The sequence below is a fragment of the Diceros bicornis genome, chromosome 17 (assembly GCF_020826845.1).
Source record: "Diceros bicornis minor isolate mBicDic1 chromosome 17, mDicBic1.mat.cur, whole genome shotgun sequence".
Lineage (NCBI taxonomy): Eukaryota > Metazoa > Chordata > Mammalia > Perissodactyla > Rhinocerotidae > Diceros > Diceros bicornis.
The window spans coordinates 12,719,068-12,731,897 of NC_080756.1; the positions used below are offsets into that span (position 1 = coordinate 12,719,068).

At 49.8% G+C, this 12,830-nt stretch overlaps 1 protein-coding gene across 7 annotated transcripts in view; it reads right to left on the reverse strand.

The window, feature by feature from the left end:
- The window catches only part of IKZF4 (IKAROS family zinc finger 4), a 34,346-nt gene that overhangs the window by 7,014 nt on the left and 14,502 nt on the right, over nucleotides 1–12,830 (reverse strand). For 4 of the 7 annotated variants that reach the window (XM_058557975.1, XM_058557973.1, XM_058557974.1 and 1 more), the window contains 4 exons: nucleotides 10,232–10,283; nucleotides 3,109–3,213; nucleotides 1,852–2,112; nucleotides 1,012–1,179 (listed from right to left, as the gene is read on the reverse strand). In XM_058557975.1, the coding sequence (XP_058413958.1) occupies nucleotides 1,012–1,179; nucleotides 1,852–2,112; nucleotides 3,109–3,213; nucleotides 10,232–10,271 (574 nt within the window). In that variant the 5' untranslated portion in view covers nucleotides 10,272–10,283. Of the gene's footprint in view, nucleotides 1–1,011; nucleotides 1,180–1,851; nucleotides 2,113–3,108; nucleotides 3,214–4,468; nucleotides 4,563–6,320; nucleotides 6,751–10,231; nucleotides 10,287–12,830 lie in introns of those variants that run through there. The other 3 variants (XM_058557976.1, XM_058557970.1, XM_058557977.1) reach the window with 2 other exon arrangements.

Consider the following 12,830-nt stretch of genomic DNA (forward strand, 5'->3'; position numbering starts at 1 on the left):
TCCTGCCAGCTCAGCTCCTGGCCTCTTCCCAAGTCCAAGCCAAAAGCTTGAAACTTAGTAAAATGCTTCAAAAATGCTATCTGTCCAGCTGACTCAGATGTTGATTCAAATAGCCTTGGCTGGGCTAGAAAACCAGGTTAGTCCAGTTCCCTGGCACTGTTCCAAACACTGACCTCCAGGAACCCTCTGGACTTGTTCTTGCCTCTGGGAAGACGAAACTTCTTGGAATGGGGAACAGACATGGGATACTCTTTCCCTAGGCTTCCTTTCTTCCAGTTTGGGAAGCCCATGGATGGTTTCAGGAACCAGGAGAAGGTAGAGAGGACAGAGAGTGCTTGCCCGAGACCTCTGATGTTTCAGGGGGAGGTGAAGATGGGGACAAATGTGGGGCCCAGAACAGATGGAGTGGGAGGAGGGGTTTCCCTGGCGCTCAGAAGTGGGGGGTGATGGGGCACCGATGGTTCTGGAATCAGCATGAACTTTAAAAAACGAAGTCAGGGCCGGCCCCGTGGCTTAGCGGTTAAGTGCGCGCGCTCCGCTGCTGGCGGCCCGGGTTCGGATCCCGGGCGCGCACGGATGCACGGCTTCTCCGGCCATGCTGAGGCCGCGTCCCACATACAGCAACTAGAAGGATGTGCAGCTATGACATACAACTATCTACTGGGGCTTTGGGGGGAAAAAAAATAAATAAATAAAATTATAAAAAAAGAAAAAAACAAAGTCAGGGAGGGGGACTGTTAAGAGCCAAGAACATCACCATGCTCCTTTTGCTCCATGTCACAGAGTGTGGCAGACGTACAATACCCCACCAAAGAGTCCCCCAGGTTCCCCGTGGGGCCCTGCTGCCCAGAGAGGGTGTTGGAGAGGCAGGGCCCTATCCGCTCTGTGAGTGCTCGGCCCTCCTCAGTGACGGACACTGTAACTCCCCAAATACAAGAGAAGTTGCTGAGCTTTATTTACTGGGTGTATGGGGCTCCCACTTCCTCCTCTCCCACTGGGAAGGGCACTGACCCGAGTGTGTGCGGAGGTGGCCAGTGAGGGCGTCACGCCGGCGGCAGGCGTAGTTGCAGAAGGGACATTTGAAGGGCTTCTCCCCAGAGTGCAGCTTGATGTGGCGCAGCAGGTTCCCCTTCTGGGTGAAGGAGGCACCACACTGGTTGCAGTGGAAGGGCCTTTCACCTGCAAGTGAAAGAGCAGATCCCAGAGGCCGGGCGTGAGGACCGCTGAAGGCTGAACCTAGTCCCCCACCCTCTGCCCCACACTGCCCAAGGGAAGGCGCTCATAACACATTTCTGAGAGGCAGGGCTGTGCCACACACACAAGTCCGGCTTTATAAAGATCCCTTGGGAACAGTCTTACCCTGGGAAGGTGTGGATTAGGGGTGTGTGGCAGGAAGGAGGGCACCAGGCCTGCAACACTGCGCCAAAAGACCGTTATCAAAAACCGAGCCCCACGGGGCCCACTCTGCCCCAGGAGCCCAAAGCCCGAGGAAGAGGCCTCTGTTTTGTTTTTTTTTTTTTTAATCATGAGATGGGATAAAAACAGTACGCAGGAGTCCTACTCCTGTTGAACTATAGGATCCTCCTTGAGGCTACAACACCTTCCCCTCCCTCACCTCCTGAGAAGAATTTCAGCTTTTCTTTATAATGACAGCTGAGGAAAGTGCCAGGGAAGTAGAAGTGTTGGGGGAAGCTAAAGTCTACCCCCCCTTTTTTTTCCTCAGCTAGAAAATGTGCTGGGAGAGCCACTTCCCTTTCTGAGACTACCCAACTCCAGGCAAGGCCTCCGGGCACTGCCCCTGCCTCTCCAGCCCACCCCGGGCGCTCCTCCTGGAACCCCTGGCTCACTCACCCGTGTGGCTGCGCTTGTGCACCATGAGCACGTTGGGTCCGATACAGACCATGCCGCAGACATCACATTTGAGCTTGCCATTGGGCAGCCGGATGCCACCAGGGGAGTGTGGCTCTGGCCCACTCCCATCACAGTAGCCCAGGGGCTCTGACAACGAGTCTTCCACGATCACACTATCGTCCTTTTCCAGGAGCCGCTCATCTGGCCCCAGCAGTCTGCTCGACTCCTCATCGCTGTACATCTCCACCTTGATGGAGTTGGCTGGAGGGTGGGATGGGGTTTAGGATAGAGCTAGGCAAAGGGGCGATCCTTCCCCCAGGCCAGAATGGCACTCCTGAAGTCCAAAAGTTTGTCTCAAAGCCCTGAGACATTCAGGCTTTAAAAGAGGCCAACATTCTAGGTATCCTGGGTAGTAATATCAGGGTCCTGCTGGGACCTGAAACAACCTTTTCCTCCTAGCCCACTGACCAGGCAAACAGGCTTCAAGAGAAAAAAGTTGGGGTCCATAGGATGTCTTCTGTCAACAGAGAGAGAAGGAGGCTAAGGGGAGCCTTGTTCTCCACTCTCTTGTCATTAAGAAATGTCTGGCTTGGCCCTGGGCAGGAAGCCAGCAAGTAACAGTGGCGGGAAAACGGTCCTAGGAAGACCGAAGAGACAGAGGGCTAAAGAGAGAGCAAAAGTGGAAGACAGACATGGCTTACATTGTCCTCTCACCCATAAGACTGAGCCCCTCTACTCCCCTCCATAAAAATCTGGAGAGGGGGATGGAGGAGGGAGGAGCCATTGAGGAGAAAGCTTTGGCTCCAGCTCTGACCTACATTCCTGGCTATTCCAACCATTTAGAGAATGTCACAGATCTAGGGCCAGCTGAGGAGGGGCAGTCATGGGGACCTTCTCTGGGCAGGAATAAGTGGGGGTGATGAGGAGATCCTTCTCATCTCTGTTTCCTATCTAACTCCAGCTCATGACCATTTCTATCTGCTTGCTATTCCAACTCCAGAATTTCTCTTTGGGGCATTTACCTTAATCCTACCCATGCCTCTTTTAATTCTACCCTGGTCTGGCAGTGACTATTCACTCTCCTTTCAGAAGTCAGGAAATCCCTAGACACTGAGCTCCTTAGTGCTTTTAGAGACTCTGAGGAGGAAATCAGAGGCAGGCAGCGATGGGGGAAATGGCTGCCAATGGGAGGTGAATCGAGGGCCAAACACAAATGGGGGTGCCTAGCGCCAGGGGAGGGTAGGAGGATGCACTTACCACTGAGTGAGCGGCTGGGAGAAGAGTGCTGGCTGTTGGGGGTGCTCACCGAGGGCCCCACTGGGGCCCCGAGGAACTCCTTCTCCAAAGATGAGTCCCCGCTACCTTGGAGGAGAGAACAAGAGGGCAGGTGAAGCTCCAGCCGGAGCCATTTGCTGTCCTAATCTTTTCAAAATTCAATGAGATTTCACAGCATTGCTATTGCAGCTATGTACAAGGCAGCATTGTATGCTGGGCACCATACCTGTGCCCTCGCCAGCCTCGGGGCCTGGTGCTGACTTCCGCGAGTTCAGCGGCTGCGCCTTGCCCACCCTACCTTTATCTAGGCCTGAGGGGAAGAGCATCACTGCCTGACGTCCACAGGAAGCAGGGCTGGGGCTGGGCGGGCCAGGGTGGAGAGGAAAATGGGGGCCTCAGGAGGGAGGTGGTTCAGGATAGACGTTCTTCCCCACTGTTCCTCTCCAGAGCCCCCAACACCAGGTTCGGGATCTGCAGGAAGGGCAGCTGGAATTGTCCCTGAGTCTAATGATAATAGTAATCATAATGATGGCAGCTAACATTGAGTGCTTACTATGTTCCAGGCATTGTTTTATGCACTTTAAATGAATTATCTCATTTAATCTTCACAAAAACCCTATGAAGTAAGTGCCAATATTATTTTAATTTTGCAGATGAGGAAACTGAGGCACAAAGAGGCTATGTTACTTGTCCAAGGTCACATAGCTGATAGCGGTGGAACTGGGATCTGACCACAAACAGTAAGTGCCCATGCCCTTAACCACCAACAACACAGCCAGTTGGGGGCACTGCTTCAGGAGGGGAGAGCTGGGCCCATTAGACTGTCTACAATCAGCAAAAATTTGACTACTCTAGAAAGCCTCCTGTCTGATACGATTCCAATCACATATTTAATACTTGATGTTCCCTTGACAATAAAATAATAGTTTATTCTCAATATATTCATTTTAACTTGTTACAAATTGCTTTGTAAAAATGCTTTCGAGAGTTTCATGTTTTCAAAAATCAGATAACACACTTGAAGATACGAATCACGTCTTTAAAAAAAAAATCCCTCCTCCCCACAATCTTCTATGCAAATATATAGGTGAAAGAAAACACGTGTAGATAAACACACACACAGACACAGACACATATCACATATGTAGGTACACATAAAGAGAACATACCTATGAGATAAACATACCCATAGCCTTCTACATTATCTGCTAACATGAACATGCATGGATGTGTGCACACAGGCCTAAATATGGAAGAGACAGAGAGAGACAAACCCTAAAATTCATCCCTAAAGTCCACCTATTAGTACTTTACCCAATTTCCCAGCTATGTACATACTTACTTTCACAAAATAAAGATTCCATTATAAAATGGTTGGAGTCTTGGGCCTGAGGCAAGAAATCCGGAACACACCCTCCTGAGGGATCCCTCTCCAGCTTTGGTCAGTGGGAAGAAAACAACCACTCAGGACTTTGGGACCATTTCCCATTTATATCCTCTCCTAAAAGTCCCATTTCCCCCATTCTAGCCCATCAAAGCCTGATTTTTCTATAGAAAAAGCCTTACAGCTTGAAACTGAGTTTCCCCAGCTGCGGCTCTTTAGATGAGCCATAGTTAGCTTAAAAAGTTGCCCAAAATCCGAACCACACACATATCATGAAGTGAGCATCTCAGAGTTGCAGGTTGAGACTTGTAGACTCAGACCCAGTTTTAAAATAGGTCTTTTCAACTAAGTGTAGGGTTTACTGAGGTTATAAGGGCTGATTAACCCTATACCTATTTCCTTTTCAAACGTGAGTGCTGACTTGCCCTAAATCACTGGATGTTAGTAATGGGGGAAGAACATGGCTCTGGGCTCTGATGCTGAGTCCTTGACCCTAAAAGGATGAGTGAACTTGCTGGAAATTCATCACTAGTCCCAGCCCACTTAGGCTGAGGCTGCCTCTTGGGGCCAGGGGCTTGATATATGGGGAAAAATATCCTTAAAGGGACATTTAGGGACACTGAGGGGAAAACATCCTTTGTGGTTCTCCCTTTGAAAGCCTGGGAACAGGAGGAAGAGCAGGTGCCTCCAGAGTCACACCAGTAGTTCAAGAGGCTCTTTGATGCCATTGCCCTCCCTACGATAAAGGTGAGAGGGAAAACAGACTCACGTCTACTTTTATGGGGCTAATATATAAAAATGAATCCATTTCAGGGGCCAGAAAGTCTTAATGGGGCCCCAGGGAATTTGAGTTCTAGCCCGAGGGTGAAGGGGACTACAGTCAGATTTAGGAAGTTCAGAAGTTCCTCTCTCAGCCCCAGAAACCCCTGTGAGGGAATTTCAAATGCCTGGGACTCCCAAGAAATCCCAGACTGTCAGAGCCAAGAATTAAGGCTGCTCTCAGGTCTCAGAGAAATTTTCTTGGTCAAAGTCTTCATAGATTGGCTGAACCCCCCAGAGGGCAAAGCCAAATCATGAGGTTCACGTCAGAGGAACTAGGAGGTGGGTAAAGGGCAGAAGAGCAGGAGGGAGAGAAAGGAACCAGGGCAACGTCCCACAGGCTAAATGTGTTTCACATGCCAGAGACCAGCCCTCCGCTCCTGCTGCCCGTCCTCGATCCCTTCAAAGAGTGGCTACCTCTGGGGAATAGCCATGAGGTCAGGGAACCTCCACACTTCTCTGCAAGGAACCTCATCCTCACTGCTTTCCCTTTCTTGACCATGGGCTCAGTGTGGCAGGATGCTAGCCTGCTAGCAGGGAATAGTGGGTACAGGAGCAAAGAAAGACGCCCATCCCCAGCTCTATTGTGGGGAGGAGGCTGAGGCCCCTCAGATCTCTGCTCCAGGCTGAGGCATCTGCTGCCAAGGCTCCTCTTTACCTCGATTCTATTACCCATTCCCACCCAGGCCTGTCTCGGCATTTCACCCTGGGCAGCTCTACATCTGTCCCCAAGGCCTAATCAAGATGTCACCACAAGCTCCCAGTGTCCAAGTCACAGTCTTTGCTTAGCAACACCAAACACCCTTTCCCATCCTCCGCAAGTGTGAGGAATGCCCCCTCCCCCGCTACACACACACACACACACACACACACACACACACACAGCCCCCATCCTCTCCCTCTCCTCAGGCTCGGGAGTTGTTACTGAATTGGCTCCCTAGCCCCAGCACCCCCTTCCCCCCTCCACTAGCCACCTTCTGCCTGAACTTACATTATCCTTCCCTTGCCGGTGAGACCCTGGGGTGCGAACACGGCCGCCGCCTTGGAAACGGCGAGGGAGTGCGGGTGGTGTGTGCATGTCTGCGTCTCGGTGGCAGGCAGGGGTGAGCCCAGCCACTCACCTTCCAGGAAGCGTGGATTCCTGGAAGTGAGGGGAACCGCCGTCATTTCGCAGGCAGCGGCAGCGGCACGGTGAGCAGGGGCCCACGGCTGCAGCCAGCAAGAAGAGCTCAGCCCAGGGTGTATGTGTGTGAGTGTATGAGTGTGTGTGTGTGTGTGAGAGAGAGAGTGTGTGTATGTATGTGTGTGTGAGAGAGAGAGAGCAAGCAAGCGAGCACACGCTTGGATGTGTTTGGGGAGGGGGCTGGAGGGAACGTATATGTGTGTCTGGTGTGGGGGATGCTAGGCTACAGCATCCCTTCCCAAGCCAGTGAAGGGGTAGGGGTGGGGGTGTGCACAGGGAGGGGAGGCAGATGCAGTTGCCCTCGTGCCCAGCAGACAAAGAGGAACTGCACAACAAATGCCTGAGAGAGGCAAGAGTGTGTGCAAGAGAGAGAGAGAGAGATGGATGGGCTCTCGGGGTGGGAGGGAAAAAGGGGGGGCCCCCAGGGAAGGCCCAATCCTCTGCCAGCTGGGGAAGCCAAGGCCCCAGAGGTCACGGGGCCCAGGACACCGGGCAGCTTCAAGGCTCTCAGATCAGCAGAAAGCCCCTCCCCCACCAAACTCAGGCACTCGTATTCCCTCCTTTCCCTCCTCCTCCAGGAGGGAGGTTGCTCTCTAGATCTGGGGACTGACAGCCCCATCCTTCCTGGCAGAGAGAGGGCCCAGCAGTCTGGTCTCAGGCTAGTGTTGCTCCATGGCCCTGAGCCCTTTCAGATCCCAGGCAAAATACTGGTACAATCTCCCCCCCTCACCTCCCCTCCTGTGCCCCTGGGGCCCGGCAGCAACAGCCCTGGATGAATCCGCCTTCTATCAAGACAAGGCCTCTGCTCCCTTCCCTTCCAGAGGAGCTGCTCACTGACGTGCTGACCTACTTTGGAGACTAGATTTTCTGATTCCAAGAATTTGGGGGTGGGAGGGGCTGTGAAACTTTGAGGTGCCTACCCCTGGATTCCTTTCTACTAAGGTTCCCTTAAACATTTCATGGTCTCAGAAAACTTGGGACAAGCACTGCTCAGTCAATTAATTGCATGAGCTGGGGTTGAGGATCTGTTTCCCTTGAAAGATAGGGAATGGGGGTGGGAAGAGAATCATGTGGTAAATTAATGGACTCCTCTTCCTTCTCTCCCCCAGGAGGGAATGATCTGCACCTTTAGAAACAGATAGAGGGAGAAAAGATGGACTTTCTGAATCAGGTTCTGTGAGGTGGGAAAATCTCTTCAAAGAACAGGAGAGACGCCCCCTTCATCAAGTAGCCAGGCGAGGGAAGGCCACCTGGGGTGGAGGCAGAAGAGCTGTGTTGACCTTGAAGGGGCTGGTATGCTTTAGGAGGGGCCTACACTGCAGCCTTCCCCATGGCTTCCATATCAGCCCAGGAGAGATAGTCAGTCACGGCTCTCAGATGCTCCTCAAGTGGACTGTCTCAGGCGTGCCCTGCCCTGTGGGGCTACTTTTCAGAGCCCATGTTAGCCCTCCTTTGGCTTTCCCTTTTCCCTCTCTAAGGCAGCCCCTGACATCTAGAGTTCTCAAAACACAGATGAGGGGTTTCTGGCTTCCACTTTCATTCAAAAACCATCCTGTGCAGAGGCCTCCTCTTATCTAGGAAATGCCAACCTGCTGAAAGCAGAGGAAGCTTGGTTTCATAGCACAGTGAAGTAAACACCCTTAGAAGTTTTTCTCTGATACCCAACATTCTCCAGAGACAGGACTGAAAAGCACTCCAGGGGCTATTTCCCCAGCCATCTTCCTAGTGTCTCATTTGCCTACCTCAGGGCAGGGAGTGGTTTTCATCTGTCGGAGTGTTCCCCAGCACTAAAGCAGGGTCCTTGAGTGTACATGTTGCTCAATAGTGGCTTTCTGAATAGGCTTAACTGAGCAGGAGGTAGGAGGATTGCCTGATTCCTCAGAAGGGCCATAACTTTAGTTCCAATAAAGTCTCTTTCAATTAAATCAGTCCACTGGATCCCTGTCACTCTGGGCAGCATGTGGCAGGTATCAAATGCCTTTACCCATTCCAACTCCTTCCCTTCTTAAATGAGAAAGGGGTCAGAGTCAATGTCTTCCCTTCTCTTCCCTGGGTGTTGCCACTGACTCATATGTGTGTCTGACCCATCTGGCTATCTCCCTTAGTGCATGCCCATAATTCTTCCATTGGTCCCACTTTAGGGTAAAAAAAAAAAAAAGCTATAGGTCATTTCTACAATGGAGCTTGGATTTCTGATGGGGATAGTCATCATGTCAAAACCCAGTTCTGGCTTGCCTCACCTCTTTTAATCATTTCCTGCCCTGACATTCTAAAGGTCCAAAAAATGATTCCTTCCATCATAGAGACAAACTCTGTCTTAGGCCCTTTCCTACACCCTCAGAGGGAGCCAGATAAAGTTCCTCTTTTCTTTTCACCTTGTTAAACTTGGAGAGGATCCTGATTACTTTTATATCTCTAAAAGCCATTCATGTTATAAGCGATGATCGGTCTCAGTAAGAGTATTTGGCAGGTATAAAAAGCTACAACATGTTATGATTATTGAAAAGGATTGAGGGAGAGGGCCGGCACTGTGGCGTAGCGGTTAAGTGCGCGCGCTCCGCTGCTGGCGGCCCGGGTTTGGATCCCGGGCGCGCACCAGTGCACTGCTTGTCAGGCCATGCTGTGCCGGCGTCCCACATAAAGTAGAGGAAGACAGGCACAGATGTTAGCTCAGGGCCAGTCTTGCTCAGCAAAAAGATGAGGATTGGCGTGGATGTTAGCTCAGGGCTGATCTTCCTCACAAAAAAAAAAAGAAAAGAAAAGGATTCAGGGAAAGGAGAATTAGGCTCTATTTCTCTACTTCAAAGGCTGTAAGTTGTTGGCTCACTGGCTGAATTCAGCCCATAGATAAGTTTGGCTTGCCCCATGGAACATATTTTAAAATACTGAGTCGTTATTTATTTATTTATTTTTTCGCTTGAGGAAGATTTGCCCTGAGCTAACATCTGTGCTAGTCTTCCTCTAATTTGTATGTAGGTCACCGCCATAGCGTGGCTGCCAATGAGTGGTGTAAGTCCGTGCCTGGGAACTGAACCTGGGCCGCCAAAGCGGAGCACACCAAACTTAACACTAGGCCATGGGGCCGGTCCCTGAGTCGTTATTTTAAAATGGAGACATTTCATATAAAATCTGGATTTTTCAGTTCTCTTAAAAAATTGAAAGTTTTGGCCACACTGGATACACATTCCCATATGGCAGTGACTGGTGGACACTGAAAAGCTACTGCTCCTTCAAGTAGCACATGTGTTCTCCAGTTCATGACAGTCCCCACTGTCCCCTTCTGCTCATCATCCTGACCCAGTTTACTCATTTACACACCCAACTGGCACCTGCAGGCCTCTGAGGTTTGAAACCCTGCTCTACTCTCTACCTGGCTGGGATAGAATGTTGGGTTTGGCTGGTGACTTCAGAGCACAGGAGAAGGAACCATATCTTCCTTCCATCTCTTTGCTTCAAATCATTCCTCTCTCTGATAGTCTCCACTCGTATTCCCCTCCTATTCCCTTCCTCCATCCCCTAAGAAGTCTGGGAAGAGAATCACTATTTAGGGAATATAAAATGATCAAAATGAACGTGCGCTACCAAGCACTACAGGCGTGAGTGTCAGCTCTGTAACTGGGGAACTCAGAGGTCCTGTGCTAGGCTAAAGGCTCTCTACTGTGCTCCACAGGAGAGTCTGCTCCCAGCCCCTTACAAACAGAATGCACCAGAGGGCGTACCAGATATATAGGAGCGGCCATTGCAGTCTTCCATGTCCATCTCAGAGAAATTCTGCTGAAAGAGAAAATAGCTGCTATTAGAAGCCAGATCTGGGAAGGGAGGAGGTTTCTCTCTAATGTTCTGGAGTTAGCAAGAAACCTAAAGGACCACTTAAGTGTGCTCTGACTGTGACCTAAAGAAGAAAAACCTCATACTTTGTCCTTGTGAAAAAGATAATACCTCGACTTACAAACCCCAGAGTCTCCTCCAACCCACAACTTCTGCAGGCTTCCTCAGCCTCTGGGGTGGAAACACTGTCTTATTCCAGTGGTCCTAGCTGTGTTGTTTTGAGAATAGATCCTCTCTCCCTGCAGGTGGAACTGATGCTGTAGGAAAGGAGACAGGTCACAGCTCAGCCCTCAAGAGGCAAAGAAACAGCCCCATAGAGGCTCTATACCTTGTTAAGGATGAGGCAGTAATAAGAGAAAGAAGAGGGATTCAATCACTCAAGGAGGGGCCGGCCCAGTGGCGCAGGTGGTTAAGTGCGCGTGCTCCGCTGCGGCAGCCCAGGGTTTGCTGGCTCGGATCCCGGGCGCGCACCGACGCACTGCTTGTCAAGCCATGCTGTGGCGGTGTCCCATATAAAGTGGAGAAAGATGGGCACGGATGTTAGCCCAGGGCCAGTCTTCCTCAGCAAAAAAAAAAAAAAAAAAAAAGAGGAGGATTGGCAGATGTTAGCTCAGGGCTGATCTTCCTCACCCCCCCCAAAAAAGAAAATTAGACCTTTAAGTGGCTTCCCCCACCTTCTTCTCAATTATGTTGCTATGTTTTTTTTTTTTTTAAGTGTGGGAGGGAGAGCCTGAATTTAAAATGCAGGTTAGTCTATTTGAAAGAAGGCAAGCAGTAATTGCCAGTAGAGTATTAAACAATCAAGAACTGAGAACAATTAAAAGTGATAATTTGTTGCAATGAATTATCTCCTTAGGAGCCTGTGGGAGGAGAAAAAAAAAAAATCTGGTGGAAATTTACATACATCCAAAATTGCTTTCACCAATCATCTAATGAAAAATAAATAGCCCAGGGGTAGATTTTGGGGTGCAAGAGTGGGGCAAGGGAACAGCCTGCGCTGCTACCAGGACTCTTGGTCTCTTTGAAGGCTCTCACTGAGGCAGATGGATGAAAATTGGGTTTTCTTGTAATACTATATTGATAAAGGCGGGGGTAGGGGGTTCTGGAGGGCACATAGGGGAAAAGCATCTATTACCCTGTTTCTCTCCCAACCCATTATTCTTGTCTAGTGCTGAGAGACATCATACACTAAAACCTCTCATGAGGGGCCGGCCCCGTGGCTTAGCGGTTAAGCGCGCACGCTCCGCTACTGACGGCCCAGGTTTGGATCCCAGGCGTGCACCGACGCACCACTTCTTCGGCCATGCTGAGTCCGCATCCCACATACAGCAACTAGAAGGATGTGCAACTATGACATACAACTATCTACTGGGGTTTTGGGGAAAAAAAGGAGGAGGATTGGCAATAGATGTTAGCTCAGGACTGGTCTTCCTCAGCAAAAAAAAGAGGATTAGCGTGGATGTTAGCTCAGGGTTGATCTTCCTCACACACACAAAAAATAATAAAAAAAATAAATAAATAAAACCTCTCATGAGAAAGCCAGAAAAATGGGCTTTCCTTCACTCGGCAAAGCAGCTCTCCCTTGGATTTCATCAGAGAGATTCCTAGCCTCACCCAGGAGGCCTGAGTGTGGAAGAAAAAATTCTCTAAGTTTATTTTCAACTCCTCTTTTCTTCACATCCTCCCTGGGATGGACTGAGCTTTGGGACCAGACTGCTAGACCAAGCCACAATAATAAGTGCTTCCTTGAATGTTCCCTTAGGGGCAACGATTAGAAGAGCCCAAGCCCACAGTGGTTAGCAAACTCATACCCTCTGGAACTAGCCATAGAACTTGTGGTGGTGAGAGATCCAAAGATGAGGGAGGGCAGTCTGGTACTAATGGGGCCCCTTTCATTTCCTAATCATTAGCTCCATAATTGCCCTTTGGGATTTTTAAAAAGTACTGCAAAATTCAAGACGCCACACATGACTTCCCTCACACACACACACCCATGCAGGAGAAGCAAGAGTGAGCAGGATTTTCCCCATTTTCTGCTTGGAGAAACAGAGGCTCAGAGCTGTTAAGTGACTTGTCTCAGGGCTCATGGTGAGACTGGAACGAGAAAAAGAACACAAGTCTCCTGCCTCTCTGAGCTGTGCTCTTTCCATTAAACCACCTTGCTTGCTTTCAAAAGCCAGGGGTACTCAAGGCCTTCATGGATCTGCTTACTTTTCTTTGGCTCTAACATCAATGAAGGCATCTTCTCCTTTGGTGTGATTCCTGTGGGAGTGGGGTCTGTTACTTAAAAAGGAAGGACAATTGCAAATGTGATTGTATTCTTGACTTCTCTTTCTGCTAGTTCATTATTACTGTATAGAAATGCAACTGATTTTTGTAAGCTGATTTTGTACCCTGAAACTTTGCTGTAGTTGTTGATCATTTCTAATAGTTTTATGATGGATTCTTTAGGGTTTTCTATATATGGAATCATGTCATCTGCAAATAATG